An 18,939-nucleotide genomic window follows, 5' to 3' on the forward strand; every position below is an offset into this window, starting at 1 on the left:
ATTTTGGACACAGCAGCCTTGCTCATGCCATTCTCCTGCCTGCTATTTCCTCTCTTCTCCATCCATCTAAATCCCACCCATCTTTAGAGAGGTAGAATATAACTCACCTACTTCATGAGGCTCTCCCTGATCTCTCCTTAAGAAAACCACACCATTCTTCAGAGTGGGTCACGCATTACATCACGATGCCTAGGAGCTTTCTAAATACCATCAGGGTTTTCAATGAATTTAATTGAGTATTTAATATAAAACTCTTAGAGAAAGTACTGAGTTTTAGGGGTTGGGGAACCAGAGAAGTAAAAAGGTTAGAGATTTGAAATTAACAGTAAATTAGAAATCAGTACCTGAATTTCAAACGTAATACTACACTTGCTAACACCTTGGGCCACTCATTTAACAACTCGAAGACGTAAGATGAAAAAGCTAGGCTCCCCATTTTTTAATGTACAGATAGTGCACCTGCCTCTCTGGAAGAGATTTCCCAAAGGCTTCTGTGGACCGTAACTAGGAAAGATATTACTAAATGTTACTCATCAACAGAAGCTGAATGCTATGTAAAAACACACAAAGCAAAATAGTGTCCTTGATCTGACAGTGTTTTAAATAACACTGAGTCAGTGAGAATAAACTGCATGATGATTCTGAAGACCATATAAAGTAGGACTGCCTTATCTTTTAAAGATATTACATTCAGCAGGATATCCTAAGGTCGCTGCATCCCCAGAACAGCTATCATCCTCCCCCTGCCCCCTGCCCCCACCATAGCATTACGAGTCTGCCATCCCATAACTTGGAGCTCGTGGTCTAAGATGTACGGTACGAAGGTAGATATTTTGCTCTCAAAGATTACGACCATGTTGAGAAACAGCTAAGGTTTCCCGGAATATCGCAGAGACGCTCTAGGACAGAATGTACAACAAGAATTGAATACAGAATGAGATTAGGTGTTAAGAGGATAAATTCTACTTTGCCTTAAGAAAAGAGTGTTGCTCTCTGAGCGGGCCTTGTGTACTTAGGAAGGTCATGACCCCCAGTCTGCCGTTCAGGTTGGAAGTGGTGGCAAGCTCAACCAAACAATGAAGCCTGTACGGTTTGCCCTCATATTCAGTCCCTGGGGATGCCCAGGCTGGAAGAGAAGAGAGTTGTGTAAGGGTTAGTTGCACCCACCACTAGCATTTAATGAACTCAGGAGAACACCCAAGGAGAACACCATTAGCACCTGAACGGGAAGGAACCATTCCTGCTGTGGAACTTGGATCTCTTCAGGAAAGGGAGGCTGGTTCCATGAGAGAGCCCAACTGTGGTACAGCGATGGGCTAAATGGAATGGACTGGGGGAAGCTGAGCATGGGGCCGTAGGGAAGAGTGAGCAGAGATTTTCGGAACCCCAGAAAGAGTCAGGGCAAGAAAAGCAAGAAGCAGCAGTTCCTTTTTCTCCGCACTGGCCCAGGAGCACCAGGGGCCCAGAAGTTACCTGAGGTTTCTTCACCTTAATGATCCAGGTGGGCGGGACAATGACAGCAGCATGAGCCCCCAGGGAGCAGGGTTCCTCAATGTGATGCAGCATGAAGCAGGTCACCTTATTGTGAAACTGAGGAGAAAAACAGGCCAATAAACAACCCTGGGCCAAGGGCACCGCTAAAGCAAGAAGGAATGAGCGCATGCGCACACAGGCACCCCCCCCCCCCTCCCACCGCCCCAGCCTTGCGGACGTGAAGACGCATGCTTCTTAGCACCACCCAGACAGCCCCGGAACTGCAAGACCAGACTTGGAACTCATTCCACTTTACAAACTGATGAAGAAATCAGTCTTGTAGGTCCAGGCCAGCTCAAACTTTATAAGCTTTCAATAGGATATTTACATAAGGAGGTCTCAGAGAGCTCTATTAATCCTAACCCCGGATATAATTTTGTTGCCCTTGACCTCCACCAGTCACACACTGGATGTGGGATAATGCTGGGGAGGCAAGGAAGGTTCTCCTACCTGCCTCTCCTTTTTCTAATCATAGGTGTAAACCCATTCCAGGTAGTCCTTCTCGTTTAGGAAACCCAGGAAAGAAGCAAGAGGTCTCTTCTAGAGAGTTCTTAATCCAAGAGGTAACAAAGAGACTGCCTCTCTGGGTTTGTCTGGGGCTGCTTTTAAAAAATACAATGAGCCTAACTACCTTGGTAAGTCCAAAACACTTCCTGTTTTTGAAAGAAGAAAGTAAATGTAAACTGATGATCATAACAATACCTCAAGATTAGTGGTTTAACTCTATACCCATGGACTGAGTGACCATCATCTTTTGTGTGAAAAGTAATAACGATGTGCGGTAACAGTTTTTTTCCTAATAAACAAAATCCACTTTATATAATAATTGTGGGCCTTAAAGTTTTAATCAGTGATTTTTTAAGAACTTTAACATCAGTTTCTACTGTATTATACTTAATGGAACCATACTTTGTCATCTTAATGGGAACAATTTTAAGAATGAAAGGGAACACTGTTAATGATTACGTTGGAACAACAAACATAAATTAGGACTGTCTCAGGAAACCTGGCAAATATGGCTACCCCAATTATGTCCCAGGGGGGAATTTGGCTTCATTTCTGCCTATCCTCCCATGATCCTGTAGCAAATTACTAATTAAGTGGGGATGCAAAATAAGTTAGTAATTTCCCCTACGACCAGTTATTTGTGATCTGCAAACAGTGATATACTAGAAAATATTATCTGAATACCTTCTTAAAAAATTGATTTTCTTTTAGCAATTCAAATAAATCCCTAAGCGGATGCCCACTGCACTTCTAAAATGGTCAAGTTCTCTGAGATGACCTATTTCAACTCTCAATTTATATCTGAGTAATCACCAATCTAAATAGACTGAGAGCTATGTCCCAAAGTGCCTAACTTTTACAAAGTGGAGTCAGAGCCTAAACCCCCAAAATCAAGCTCTTACACCCAGTTTTTATTTTTGTTTCCTGCAGCAGAAATGCCTATGGACATGAGATATCCTAGAATGGATTACCTGTAGGCTTAAACAATTTCGCCAGTGTAATTTGTCTTAAAATGTTTTGTATCTTTACTTCTTGCAAAATCACCTACAGGTGATTCAACTGGACTATGAATTAATGACAAGAGAACAAGGGCGCCATGTAAAATGGGATTGAGTTCCCAAATTAATGGGCCCTGGATAAGCCATCTCACCACAGCCTGGTAGCTACAGTGGTGGAGCAGATGTCTTCTACTGGAGCCCAAACTACTAGTGATGCTCTCCCACAGGTGGGGCCTCAACAGATCAGGGAAACCAGCAGCCTAGACTCTGTCGGGGAGAACTAGAACTGGAACTAGCTTCTTTCTCTCCAGGTGGACACACTGCCTTGATGGTATAGTTTCATTCAAGGACTTTACCTTTGTGAGCTTCTTGAACAGAAGCACAAAGATTATTTGTGTAAAAAATAACTGAAAGGAGGGGCGCCTGGGTGGCTCAGTGGGTTAAAGCCTCTGCCTTCAGCTCAGGTCATGATCCCAGGGTCCTGAGATCGAGCCCTGCATCGGACTCTCTGCTCTGCGAGGAGCCTGCTTCTTCCCCCCTTTCTCTGCCTGCCTCTCTGCCTACTTGTGATCTCTGTCGAATAAATAAGTAAAATCTTTAAAAAAAAAATAACTGAAAGGAAATGTCACTTCCCTACCTAGAGACAGTAGGTTCTCCTGATTCTTGGGGGTCTAGGGAAATTAAGCTAGAGAGATTAGGTCCAACTTTACAAAACTTTATAAAATTCCCCAAATGCAAAAGTTTTGACCTACAAAAATGTCAATTTTCTACACTGCAACTAAAGGGATCTGCTCTGGCCCTGTGGGCTTGTTTGGATAGTTAAATCTGATGTGTGTAGAGGGCTAAAGTCTTCCTATAAACTCTTAACTTACCTGGAACACCAAAGCCCTTTCTTTTCAGGCTGCCTGTGCAATGAGGAGACTCTATGTCCCAATTATATGGTCATTCAACAAAGTAGGTGAACTGAGGGTTCAGAGCAGGGGTCCACAGACCTTTTCTATAAAAGACCCACATAGTAAATAGTTTAGCTTTAAGTTTCCCTGATATAACTACTCAACTCTGCTGTTGTAACACAAAAGAAGCCACAGACAATATATAAATGGATGGGCATGGCTGTGTTCAAATAAATTGTTATTTATAAGAACAGGCAGCAGTCAGATTGGTCTATGGGCCATAGTCGGCCAACCCATGAGTTAGCACTGTCTGGTTAAAGAAAAGAACGGGTGCATAAGCAAATAAGAAAATGAACCATCTGGTTGGATCAGAGGTGTTAAAAAGGATAAATAAAAGAGAAAAACAGGGAAACTACCATTGGATCCTAATGAATATATATGCTCAAATGTAAAGAAGAGTTATATTTCAATGAGCATAGATACAGCTGTAACAATATCCAAGCCTAAAGAAGGGTACGAGATCACTCCTTACCCCAACACCACCCCATAGGACAGTCACCCACATCAAAAACAGAAGGACCGGGCGCCTGGGTGGCTCAGTGGGTTAAGCCGCTGCCTTCGGCTCAGGTCATGATCCCAGGGTCCTGGGATCGAGTCCCGCATCGGGCTCGCTGCTCAGCAGGAAGCCTGCTTCCTTTCCTCTCTCTCTGCCTGCCTCTCTGCCTACTTGTGATCTCTCTCTGTCAAATAAATAAATAAAATCTTAAAAAAAAAAAACCTGTTTAAAAAAAAAAACAGAAGGACCAACATGGCTGGATTCTGGTGTTAGAGGGATTACCTAATGTTGCAACTTTCAACCAGAAAGCAGTTATCAACAATCTAGAGTAGCAGAAGAAATACAGTCTATGGAGTAAGAAGTCCTTGATTCTAGACCCAGGGTTAGAACCAGGGGAAGATTTCCCAGTCTCTGATCCTAGGCTTCAGTGTATATAAATGAAGAAGTTAATTGACCTCTATAGTTTCTTCCAGGTCATATAGACTACAGTTCTATAGTTTTAATCTTTCTTCCTTCAAGGGCCCTATTTGAGAGAAATAATCATAAATTAGAATAACCTTCCACTTGTAGACGGTAACTCAAGTAATGATGTAAGTCTGCTGTGATAAAACATAAGCCCATTTTGTTTCATTTTGTCCCCAAACTTACCGCCTGCTTGCACCAGGAACAGCTGATGGCCACAATCTCTTTACTGTGGAAGGAGAATTTTTGCTGGAAGCCCTGGGATGTTAGGACAAGAGATAGAGAATTTAAAACCACTTCAATCACTGCATGCATTTGCCTTCCTGAAGTCCAATGAAGTGAGTAAAGCCAAAAGTGGCCCTACCACTCAAGGTGACTCAAGGGACTGCAAATGCCACATTCAGCACTTATGTCTGCCACCCTCTGCCATCCAAGAACTTCCCATTCCTGATACACCTTGAGTGTGAGAGGAGGTACCAGTATTTGCTGTGCCACTAACTACTCAAAGTCAGCCACAAAAAGAGTTGTTTCTTTTCCCCAAATAAACATGGTTCAGATAGGTCTTTATTACAAGCGAAGGAAAAGCCACTATTGGGTCATGTGGTTCTTTGTAATGATGGCCATCCATCTCAGAGGGGCTGCACAATGTTAACATCTGAGAACCCACAAAGAGAGAAATTAAGTATCAGAGCTAGGACCTAGAAGTCAAGGTCTGGGAAGAGTCCAAGAGTGTCATAGGAAATTCAAACACTTTCGCCATCCCCTTGGGACTCAAAACAAGCAGCTTTCAATTTTCATTCTTCACTAGCAAGCAGCAATGAGATTAATGGAATAGCAAACACAATCCTCTTAAATGAATAAACAGAATTACTTTTCCATCAAGAATGGAAGAGATACTTTTTGGCGGCTGCTGTCCTCAAATAATTACCAGAGAGAAGGAGGCAGTAATGCTCAAAGAATTTTGTTTAGTTTTCCCAAAGATCATCCATTTCTATCTGCCTGTGACATCTGAACCCAAATAAACTAATGCAAGACAATGACGTCAAAACAATTGAAATAGGGATTTTGTAAAGTGATGGAAAGAAAAGAGAAAGATGCAATGGGCAGGGACGTTATTAAGGTGCTGGCTGAAAAAGTCTTGCTTTAACATATACAGATCATTTTAAGAAAAAAGATCGATTTACACATTATTATAAAACTTCCCAATGGCACTTTTTTTTCCGGTGCCCCAAACTCCTACCCATCTGCAGCATTACACTAAGGAGTACTTCCTCCATGTTGATCCTTTCCCTTCTCTTGGGTTCCTAAAACCCATTCATGTTCTCCACCTGCTTCTCTCATCTTCTGCATATGACAGAAGACCAGGACCACTTTCAGCCCTCTGGGCTCCATGATTCCTCCTGGAATCCTTTTCTTTTGTCCCAAACTCAAACTCACTTCCAGAAACATGACTTAACAACATAAGACTCCCCGGGATTTTGAAACACTTCTCCATCAAAAACCTCTTTCTCAGCAACTGAAGTGCTAACAATCATTCCAAGTCCACAGGAGTGAACCCAACAGGCTAGAGACCGCTCTCCTTACAAGGCCTGCTTACAAGGTTGGCCCTTGGCTGGCATCTAGAAACTTGGATTTTAAGAGGGTGCCCCAATTCCCCCAAACAGTTAAGAGTGGCTCATTGCACCTAAAATGTTGGTACAAACAATGTGGTTTGTGCTGAACACTGCTTTCCTTTTGAGAGTCTTGGATTTGGGAATGTGTCATGCAGAAGGTGCTTACATAACCAGTCCCCCCCATAAAATGTCTGGGCACTGGCCCTCTAATGAGACCGGTAGACAATATTTCACATGTGCTGTCACCACTTGTATCAGAGGAAAGAAGCCCATCCTGTGTGGCTCTGTTAGGAGAGGACTTTCAGAAGGTTGCACCTGGTTTCCTCCAGACTTTGCCCCATGTTCCTATCCCTTTGCTGATTTTGCTTTGCAGCCTTTCACTGTAATGTATCACAGCTGTAATGTTTACAGAGTTCTAGGAGGAATCCTAGTGGATCTTCAAAACAGGTGATCTTGGGGACCCTAACAGGCTCACCTCTCCCCAAACAATACTGTCACTTTCCAAGGAAAGGACGCACTGTTTGTAAAACACACATGGACGGAATTATGAGGGTTGGTGTGCTGTTTGTTCACTGCTGTGTGGCCAGCAACAACCCACACATCCCCCAGCACTGAGAGTGAGGACTCCCCGACAGAAATGGCTCACACAGAGGACACAAAGTCAGAGGGCCAAAGGGTTAGGTGGGCAGGTCCTTTCAATTCAATGCGGTACAATCAGATTCAATATGAGTCAATGTGGTATAAGATGGCACCGAGTACGAAGGAATGAATTCACATGGGAGGTGTCTGCCAAGTTTGCCATCATCTCTCAGGCCATTCTTGATGGCCTGGGCAAAAGAGAGATGAATAAAACTTCTTTTTAGGGCCATAGAACAATTTGTGGCTGTGTGAGGAAGGAAGCTTTAGCCAAGAGCAAGTAAACCGAAGCAGGGGCAGTGTCTGCGCAGGAACCCCCAGACCAGCGCTGACGGCAGGACCAGGTCTCCCCAGCCCCCTCCTCCCAGCTAGCAGCCATCAAGCTCCACTGATGGGTCACTTTGCATCGGGACGTCTGTTCCATTTACTAACTTCTTTCTCCTGGACAGTCTGTTTTCCCCCGTGTTCTTCATTGTCTCCTGGGCACAGCCACCAGGGAAAATGCCACGGCTTACATATCAGTGTCTATCTCAAAACACCCAAAGAACTACTTTCAAGATTAGAGAATCAATTATTCCTACTGGCATTCAGAGCCATCCATAACCTTCCCAACTTTTGGACATCAGTCTCTCACCCCCTCACTATTGTAAATTCTTACGTTTAGTAAGATGGATTTAATTATATTTCCAACATGCTCTATTCATTTCCATGTTTTTGCCCATTTTTTTCCCTGTTATCCTCAAGCCATCATCTAGAATGCCTACCACTCTTTCACATATAGCATCTGACTTTTATTTCCACCATGAAAATCCAAGTCTTCTAAGATCACCTCAATTCACTGTGCTGGTGCTGCTAAGTTATCAGCCTCCCCATGTGGTCCTCTCCTTAGTATTAATGAACCATTGCCCTAAGTTGCTGGTTATTTTATGTGCACATGAATTATCTCTTCAATGGAATTATGAGCTCTTGGAGAGAAGTCCTTCTAATATTTCCTTTTTTTTTTTTTTTAAGTAGGCTCTGTGCCTACTGTGGAGCCCAACACACAGCTTGAATTCATGACCCTGAGATCAAGACCTGAGCTAATATCAAGAGTCAGACACTTAACTGCCTGAGCCGCCTAGGCACCCTATATTTCTTAATAGGTCTCTACAATTCAGCATAGTCTTTGGAAACTCACAGGCATAGTGTATTTTCTTTTCTTTTTTTTTTTTTTTAATTAGTTTCTTATCTTTATTCTGCTCACACATGGAGCTTTTGCTTAACAGAAAGTGATGTGTGGGAATTATACTGAGCATAATCTGTAAGATAACCAGGGCTGTACCTTCCTCTTGATTAGATTTGTATTCTGGATTGCTTTCATGGTGTCAAGAGTTATGAGACATGAAGCCAGTGGTTTACAGCTCTGAATCCACACTTGTATCACCCAGCTTCATGGTGAGGGTGATGCTGGGAGTGTGCATGCCATATTTCTGCTTCGCTTGCTCATTTATTTTTTAATCATTTTTAAAAATTTATTTTCAACATAACAGTATTCATTGTTTTTGTACCACACCCAGTGCTCCATGCAATCCGTGCCCTCTCTAATACCCACCACCTGGTTCCCCCAACCTACCACCCCCCCACCTCTTCAAACCCTTCAGATTGTTTTTCAGAGTCCATAGTCTCTCATGGTTCACCTCCCCTTCCAATTTCCCCCAACTCCCTTCTCCTAACTCCCCATGTCCTCCATGCTATTTGTTATGCTCCACAAATAAGTGAAACCATATGATAATTGACTCTCTCTGCTTGACTTATTTCACTCAGCATTATCTCTTCCAGTCCCGTCCATGTTGCTACAAAAGTTGGGTATTCATCCTTTCTGGATGGAGGCATAATACTCCATAGTGTATATGGACCACATCTTCCTTATCCATTCGTCCGCTGAAGGGCATCTTGGTTCTTTCCACAGTTTGGCAACCATGGCCATTGCTGCTATAAACATAGTATATTTTCTAATTGAACAAGAAAGTCACTGCTACTACATCGTGATCCAGTTATACATTTTTTGTTATCCAGACCTTAAAAACAGAACCCAAACCCCATGAAAAGATGCCCCTTACTGCACCTTTCTCCAACCCCTGTAGACAGGGCAAGTTAGTAGGAGTCTGATTATCATTTTTTAAGTCTGTGACGTTAATGTGCTGCATGGCTAATAATCAGTATGGCAGAATTGGTGATGTCACAGCAGTAGCCGCAACTAGAAGTCTGACTGTTGCTGGGTCTGATGTCCTGGTGAATAGGGTCCTAGACGCCATCACACAGCCCCTGTCCGAGCAGTTTCTACAGCAGGTGACTGCAGATCAAACAGAAGCCGATGAAGAGATCCCAAAGCTGGGAAGAGTTCTTGGATCTTCTAATTATTGGCCTGGAGATCTGAGGCACATCACTTAACCCTTCCAGTGTCTCCCTTCACCTGAAAATGAGACTAAAACTACAAACTTTTCCTATACCACAAAACAGTTTTGAATATCAAATGAGGCAGCGTACTGCAGAGATCTTTACCCAGTAAATATAAATGAAGGAATACTTATATTGCTAAAATCTATCAACACGAACCTAGGAACCTGTTCCACCACCTGCCAGTAAAGCCCTCCAGCGATGAAGAAAACTGGAGATACTCTATTTGATGGTACAGAGTGGATTAGCCCCATCTCTCTACTGAATATTGGCCTTCTGGCTTCAGTGAGTCCCCTGTTGTCCTGACGGCCACACTGATAGCAGACACAAACAACAAGGCCATCCACAACTAGGGCTCTGGGCACTGTGCTAATACTGAATTGTGGTGGGTCCCTTGGAAACGAGGTCCGTGCTTTGTTTTGGAGGCTATCCTGGCAGAATCACAGCAGCCATGGCTTCAGGGTTATTATCTAACATAGAGACATAAATAGAACCACATCAAAGTCTTCATGAATCCGGTTCCCACAGACCACCTGCAATGGGGGAGATTTTGGCCGGGATCTCAGCACAGCAAAAAGAGCCAGATTCCTAATTACCCATTTTTAAATGCTGGCCCAAATCTAATATTATGGTACTGACAGATGCCCTTACTGAATTTCAGCTGACTCTGATTTTTAAGGTCTATTTTGCTCATCATTATCAAAGAGTAAAATAGGAATGTGAGGTCAGATGCTTTGGATCTGACTTGAGAATTATAAATGCCATGAACCCTGAGAGATAAGGTCATTTTTTTTTTTTGGTTGAGTTTTTTAATGAAATTGAGTCCTTGGACTAAAGTTTAAACATTTATTCTGAGCAGCTAAAGTTCTGCTGTATCTTTCTCTTCTACAATCTAGGGCATATACCAAATGGCCCTCAGTTCTATGGCCTTGGTTTAAACTAGGAAAAAAAAAAAAAGGCTTTACTTGAAACAAAGAAATGATTTTACTGTTTATGTACTTAACTGAGGTTTGGATAAGGAAATCTCCTGACCGCTGCCTGATTCTCTGTTTGACTTCATTTTATCCAACAGAATTGTTGATACTGCTCTTGCCTCCAAAATTTTAAACAATAAAAACAAAATAAATCTCTGCATATCTGCTTCCATGTCCAAGATTCACAAACTATTGCAAAGGCAAACCCAAGGGAATCATAAGACTAAGTCAATATTTATCTCCAAACAGAGAACTTGAAGTATTTTTGCTCAAGTACTTTCTATAATTTTTTGAAAAATATGTATATTTTTACACTTTGTGTATTTGATATCTAAAATGTGCATCAGATGCAAGTTCATTATTTCTAGAAAAATAAGATGAAATTCTAAAATAAAACTATTTAACACTCTTATAAGCTTACCCAATGGAATATAAATACCACAGCTACTTAATACACTGAAAAAGGGAATGTTTCCAATCCGGGCAGAACCTCACTAAAGATCTCAAACTGGTTGTGTTGTTTCAGTGCAAATGCTTTTAACCAGCTTAGGCTCACAAACAACTGTGACATTTGAGCACCACCAGCTGAAGTTGATACATAACTAAGACCTTTGAGTGACCCCAGGGTAGACCCACACCCACCTAACTGAAAACATCTTTTTAGCCAATAAAAAAGGGTACTGTGGGGCACCTGGGTGGCTCAGTGGGTTAAAGCCTCTGCCTTCAGCTCAGGTCGTGGTCCCAGGGTCCTGGGATCGAGCCCCACATCGGGCTCTCTGCTCAGGGGGAGCCTGCTTCCTCCTCTCTCTGTCTCTGCCTACCTCTCTGCATACTTGTCTGTCAAATAAGGAAATAAAATCTTTTTTTTTTTAAAAAGGGTACTTGTTTGACTGTTGAGTGACCCAGGAACGGACCCACACCAATCTAATCTAACCAGTCTAAAACCTTCTCCCCCAACTAATAAAAAGTGACAATTGTTTTGACCAACTACCCAGAGACTCGTGGACGAATTCTGCCCTATCCAGAGTACAACCTCTACTCTTTAATTAACAAAACCACCATAAACCAATCCCTTTCCTAGTACATACAAGCTGTTGACTTTTCCCTTTGACAAACTATTAGTCTAGTCTTCCACGATATGTGTACCCTGCCTGACAATGTTAATCAGTAGATATTAGGCTATTTTTATAATATGCCTTTTTCTTTGGTCTTCTCACAGGGAAAATTTAGTAGCATTGATATATGCATCCTTTAGGCTAGTGCACCTTTAGAAGAGCCTAGATATGGAAGCAATCTAAGTGTCCACAGATGGATGGATAAAGAAGATGTATGTGCACGCACACACACACACAAATACTGTCAGAAAAAAGGGAACTCAGCCATAAAAAAGAATATGGAATATTAATCAGCCATAAAAAAGAAGTTGTCATTATCATATGGTTTCACTTATTTGTGGATCATAACAAATAGCATGGAGGACAAGGGGAGATGGAGAGGAGAAGGGAGTTGAGGGAAATTGGAAGGGGAGGTGAACCATGAGAGACTATGGACTCTGAAAAACGATCTGAGAATTTTGAAGGGGTGGGGGGTGGGAGGTTGGGGGCACCAGGTGGTGGGTATTGTAGAGGGCACGGATTGCATGGAGCACTGGGTGTGGTGCAAAAATAATGAATACTGTTATGCTGAAAAAAATAAAAAAATTAAAAAAAAAAAAAAAAAAAAAGAAAAAGTAAAAAAAAAAAAAAAAAAAAAAAAGAAGTTGTCATTGAGATAACATGGAGGAACCTAAAGGGTATTATGCTTAAGTCAGAGAATGAAAAATATTGTATCATCTCACTTTCTGGGGAATCTAAAAAACAAAACAAATGAACAAACAAAAACCAGAAACAGACCCACAAATACAGAGAACCGATGGTTGCCAAAGGACAGGGGTGTGGGTGGATGGGCAAAACAGGTAAAAGGGAATGGGAGGTACAGGCTTCCGGTTAGGGGATAAATAAGACAGAAATGGAAGGACAGCACAAGGAATACAGCCAATGATTTCTTGTAGCATTGTATGGTAACAGACGGAAGCTATACTTGTGATCATAACATGGCATATAGACTTGTCAAATCACTATGTTGTGCACCTGAAACTAACACAACATTATGCTGACTGTAATTTAATAGGAAAAAAAAAACCCAAATGGCAGAATATTCTAGTTTATGCAACATTAGAGTTTATTTACCCATAGAAAATCCAATTCACCTGAACTTCCTAAATTTCCTATACTTGTTTTGCTAGTCTTAAGCTGAGATTTGTATGAATACTCAAGATTTTCCAAAACGTAAATCTATGTGGTCATCTAAAATGAATGATAATAAATGATGTCTTTATAAACGGAATTGTAGGAAGCAATGTTTTTATAATTTCTGACAGTGCTGTAAATTATGAATCTATGGTGGCTTTATTAGAATGATCTTCAAAAAGTCTTAAATTCTTGCCTCGGGTTTAATTACAATACACTTTATAGCATTAATTAAAGGCTCTGAAAATTTATCGATGCCTTTATTGCCCATAATATGCTCTTGCTCCAGGATAATTGCTGACTTACACACACAGATTGACACTTTATTATTTTTCAATAAAACATTCTGCGTCCTTCCATTCTAATGCTGCTGATAATTACAATGCATTAATCAGCGCTAGTCAGTCTTATTATCCTCATCGTTTCTGCTTTTCCCATTAATTTATCTGAAGGCCCCTGCTATAAACTACAGATCGTATATTGAGGAAGCAAAATTTGGGGCACAGTCATCTTAGTAAAGTTAACATGGCTACCATGAACTTGTCAGACTGTATGGAGAGTCTAAGACATGATTTCCAGAACTTAGTCATTTCAGGGACAGATGACTTCATCGAAGCAGATGGCTTGCAACCCAGGACCTTGCTATTAAGGAATAATTAGGATTAGGCCTATAACAATGGCTACTGATTTATATTTTAATTTACATGTTAACTACTTTTAACTGTGATATTTATACTTTATATTTTTATGACTACCCGGATTCGAGGACAAAAATGTTTTATACAGATACTTGCTGTTATACTCAACATGGCCAAACTGCATATAAAACATTAACTGTTGGGTCTGTTTTTTTGTCCTAGAACACCTGGGAAGTTCCTTCTATGAAAGTATTTTCCTAATGATACAACCAGCTACAATACGATAATGATCATCCATGAAAATTAATTTCATCTGATTGTCCCATGTTACTTACCAATAAAATTATAACACTGATGATATTCACCAAGCAGGTTGTTTTGTTTAAAAACAACTTCTCCCAAAGATAGGATTGATGTTACTACAGTTACCAAATGCAAATCATTGCAGCTTTTCAGAGAAGCCATATGATCTATAATCTTGTTGACAGTAGGACATTCCAGGAGGTAACTGGCTGTACTTTTACTCTTAACTAATTGAGGAAAACACTCTTCTGCTGGCAGAACTAACTACACTTTCTTTCTGTGCAAACTTGGGCTATTTTGCTATAACAGCCCCCAGACAGCTGAGAAAGAGACAAAATTTGCCAAAATTACTGAGATTTCGCCCCTCCTGGTTTCATGAATCTATGTCAAAGTAAAAGCACCAAATAATGTATCCTTTAGAGAAAGAAAGGATTCTGCTGTCTAGAAATAATTTTGACTTCATTTTAAGGGTTTAATAGTCAACTGGTGGATTTTCCAGCTATACCTAATAGAGCCACTATTTCCATGAGATTTTGATTATCTCTTCCTCTACCACAGCAATTCTGGCATTTCTACTCAACTTAATGAGGACTGTTTTTTGGTTCAAGTTTCAAACACCATCTAATGTTACATTACCCTTCCTGATAGTATTTCAAATGACCTAATGACCAGTCACATCAACATGTGCAGCCAGAGCCATGTGCCTTGGTATACAGGCACCAAGAACGAACCTCAAAAGATCGGCTGCAGGACATAACCAGTATGTACCAGCTGGAATGGGAAAGCATACATGGGACTGCATCCTGAGGGTTCAGAATAAAAAGGGGCAGGACTTCAAGTTGGATAAAGGAGTCTCTCAGTGTGGGCACACTCCTCTATAGTAGGGCATTTAGCATATTATCAGGAACCCCAGAAGATGATGCTAATACTCAATGGCATTCTGAAAACTTGAATAAAGAAGCTTCATGTTAAGTAAAGTAGAAATTTTTGAATTGCTATGATAGGAGAAGTGATGAAAGTCTCACAGAAATAGACATGAAGGAGTTGCTGTATTAGGTACAAATTAGGAAAATCCATCAGCTGACTCTGTTCTGCAAGAGAATGCAAAGGATACTCCCCTTACAAAAGCAATGAAAAACTGGTAAGAAGGACACCATCATTGTTGAGAAGCTCTCCTCTGTAGGTTAGGTCTGATGGTAAGAAATGGCTTATAGAATGAGCATTCTGACACCAACTGGGATTACAGAATCCCAAAATAATGGGGACCATATGGCAGCACTTAACCAATAAAGCAAGGTGGGTACAATTACTGCAAGACTGAAGTTGCAGCCAACGGGGCTGGGCCTCCAGAGACCTATCAGATGGTTAATACAGCATTCCCTCCCCAGCAAGATGGATTTTCAGATAAAATGGGTATTGCTCAATCCATACCATGACAAGAAATCAAGAAGGGAGGATTAAGAGATATGAGGACAAATGATCCCATAGAGAATCATAAACTTTTGCCTCATTTCTGGACTTAGGCCAGTTTTCAAAGATAAAACTCACTGATTAGAAAGAGCAAGTCCACAGAAAAATCCTACAAGATCATAGCAAGGGTTATATAGCAACATTTCCCCAGCTTCTAACTAGAAGGATCTACAGACATTTGCTTGAGTAGTTGTACACTGGGGAGGCAGAAAATGTCCCCATACTCTAAAGACCCCGGGACAAGAGCCCAAGTTGAAATGCATACCCAAGGACCTGGCTGGGTATGAAGCAACATCTTGGTACCCTGTTAGAGTAGAGATGTAGGAGGTCCAGTTAAAAAAATAAAGTCCTGGACCAGGACTGGTTCACAAAGTGTCTACTGGTTCCACAAATCCACGAGGATTAATTTCCCTGATTCCTAACTATGTAATTGGAGTGGACATATCTGGTATATTTGGCAGAACTCCAATTATTGGTTCCTTGGCCTGTTGTGCAAGAGCTGGCATAGGTAGGAAGCCCAGGGGAAACTGTAAACCACCCTCCCAGTCATATCTAAATCAAAACTAATGTCATATTCTCAAAAGTAATGGGTACCAGGTGATATTAACTGATTAATTTTTAAGTTATGACAATGGTATTGTTTGTTTCTTTTTTAATTATTACCTCTTTACCTGCCATCCTTAGAGACTGCAAGAAGCCATGGCCGTGGTCCCCAAAATATTCCCATTTAATTCACAAGCTGAGCTCCTACAAAACCAGATATTATACTGGAGAATAATGCCAGATTACCACAAATTCAACCCAGTGTATCTAAATGCAGGGATCTTCTGACCATGAGTGTATGACATGGGGTCACTGATTTGGCAAATGAATTATTTTCCATCCCTTTCTGAAAAGAGAATCAACAACTGTGTACATTCATTTGGTGGAATTAACAGGGCTTTTGACTCATGTGAAACCCAACCCAGTGTAATGCAAAGGGACCTGAACCATACAAACATTCTGCAGAACACCACTTGGTTTACTCTCTCAATGACATCGTGTCTAAATGGATGGCAAGAAATGGCAAGAAAGTGGACAGTCTTAATAAGATAGAAGGTGGGGAGATGAGCACAATGAAAAAACAGAGGTCCTACCCATCAGTGAAGCTTCTAAAGAGCAGTGGTCAAGGGCTGCAAGAATATCTTGTCCAATCTAGAGGAAAGATCATTGAATTCCACGGTTTGACTACTAGCAATGAAGCACAGCACCGTCTAGGCCTCTTTGGGCTCTGGAGGCAGCATACTCTGCACTGAGGAATACTGTCCCAATCCATGTATTGGATGACATTAAATGCTTCCAACTTAGAGTGAAGCCCAGAGCAAAAACAGCTCTGCAGCCAAGGCCAGTCTGCAAAGAAAAGTACCCGCTATCACTTGGGTCATACAGCCAAGACAACTCCATGCTACTAGAGGTACTGGGGAAGGAGAAAAGATGCCCCGTGGGGTTAATGGCAAGCACCAATGGGAGAACCACAACACAGACTGGATTCTGAAGCAGGGTTGTGTCATCTGCAAGAGAGAACCACATATCTTTCAACAAACAACTCCTAGGCTACTGTGCTCTGCTGGAAGAATACCTGAGTACAGATCACCAGGAGGTCATGACCTGGGTTCTGTCAGATCACTAAGCCATAAAATTGGGTGGGCCCAGCTGCAATCCATCATTATATTCAACTGGGACCATCTGGGATTTGGCATGAGCAATTCCAAAAACCACAAGAAAGATGTCTGAGGGGGTCAGACTTCCCATATCATCCACTCTTACATGTAGTACCAGGCCTCTTATTTGACTCACACCTATGAAGATATGGAGGTCCCTAATGACCATCTCACAGGGGAGGAAAAAGCTGAGATTGGTTTATAGATGGGTCAAGTTGGCCTATGAGTCCAGGTCAAAGGCAGACTACTGCTTCACTAAAGCCTACTCAGGAATGGCCCAGAGAATTGTAAATAGGAAGAAATCCTCCCAATGAACATAACTTCAGGTAGGGCAGCTGGTCATCCACTTTGTGTGAAAGAATAGGTAGGTAGCCTGAGACATGAGTATAAAAGGACTTACAGGCAATGGTGAATGGCTTGGCTAGTTGATTAAAGGCTTGGAAGGAAAAAGGAAAGTGTGGGGAAGAGGCATGTGGATGAACATGTGAGAGTTGAAGGTCTTAAGACAAAAGGTGGGGAGATAAGCGCTACAAAAAAACAGAGGTCCCACATATCAGTGAAGCTTCTAAGGTTTAAAAGTGAGAGTAAGAGACAAGGAGTATAAGGTGAGAGTAAGTACAAGGAGAGAAGATCATTGTATTACATATTAAAGTCCACCAGAGAGTACTCGCTATATAAGAACTAAAAACTTAGGCACAATAACATGGACTCCACAGTGTCATGAGCCATCCATGGCACAGCAGACTCCTGGGGCGTTGCCATGATAGCAATGGCGAATGTTGTTTGGGTCCAAAAGCAAGGGATTTCACTCCCCAGAACCGAACTAGCTCCTGCCCCTGATGAAGGTCTAACCTGTGGGCCCCTTCCCAAGGCTGAGCACTGAGTATGGCACCATCCTTCAAAGGGAAGAACCAGCTACTTGATGGTAAATTGATCACACTGAATCCTTTCCACTGTGGAAAGGGACAGCAACTGATCTTCACTGGAATCAACACACATTCGGGGCATGGGTTTACCTTTCCCTGCAGCTGGGTTTTGGTCGGCACCACTCTGCAAAGGCTTACAAAGTATGTTACCAACACAGGATCCTGCATAACACTGTGTCAGCTTGAGGAAACTATTTTACAACAATGAAGGTGCAAAGGTGAGCATTCAGCCATAAAATATGCTGGTCCTATCACATCCCACACCATCCAGGAGTTGCAGGTCTAACAGAGAGACGGAATGGCTTTTGAAGGTGTTAATAGAATCTAGCTTTCAGAGGATACCCTATGAGAACCGTGCTCAGTATGCTCAGTATGCTCACTAAATCCATGATCATTTCATGGTGCTGTCATTTCCAGGGTAAAATACATGGATGCAGAACCCAAGGAGTTGGAATAGGAGCAAGTCCTGTCTACCATCACTCCCATTGGGCCACTTGGGGAATTTGTGGTGCCCATCCCCAGAACCCTGGGCCCTGAGGGTCTGAATCCCAGCTGGGGAATGTCTCCACCACGGGACATCACAGGAGGCCCTTGAACCTTAAACTACCACTGCAGCCAGTTACTTTGGGATCTTTGTTTCAAGAGAGTAGCAAGCACAGGAAGGAGTCATCATCTTGGCAGGAGTAATTGCTCCTGATCGTGAAGGTGAAGGTCTAGTTGTTATATGACAAGGCTGGCTAGAAAAATCTATCTGGCACCCAGATTACCCACTAGGGCATCCTCACTGCAGTTCAACTCCTCCCTCTGCACCAGCTAGTGCCTTCCTAGTGAAGGCACTTCTGGAGAAAGAGCAACAGGGATGAGAGCTCCACATGAGCTGTAACTATCAGGACACTGACCAAGCCAAAGACCAGGGAGAAGTGGCAGTAGCAAAATGTTTCTACAGAACTTGAGTGAGAACCAAGTGACTCAACCCCTGGGGACTGAAGTGCACAGCTTCTGAGCC

The 18,939-nt window shown here is 42.0% G+C and overlaps 1 protein-coding gene across 1 annotated transcript in view; it reads right to left on the minus strand.

The window, feature by feature from the left end:
- The window catches only part of DGKI (diacylglycerol kinase iota), a 447,257-nt gene that overhangs the window by 226,695 nt on the left and 201,623 nt on the right, over positions 1-18,939 (minus strand). Inside the window, 2 exon segments of the mRNA XM_047695648.1 lie at positions 1,474-1,590; positions 5,136-5,207. Coding sequence (XP_047551604.1) covers positions 1,474-1,590; positions 5,136-5,207 — 189 coding nt within the window.

This window comes from Lutra lutra, chromosome 11 (assembly GCF_902655055.1).
Source record: "Lutra lutra chromosome 11, mLutLut1.2, whole genome shotgun sequence".
NCBI classification, from domain to species: Eukaryota; Metazoa; Chordata; class Mammalia; order Carnivora; family Mustelidae; genus Lutra; species Lutra lutra.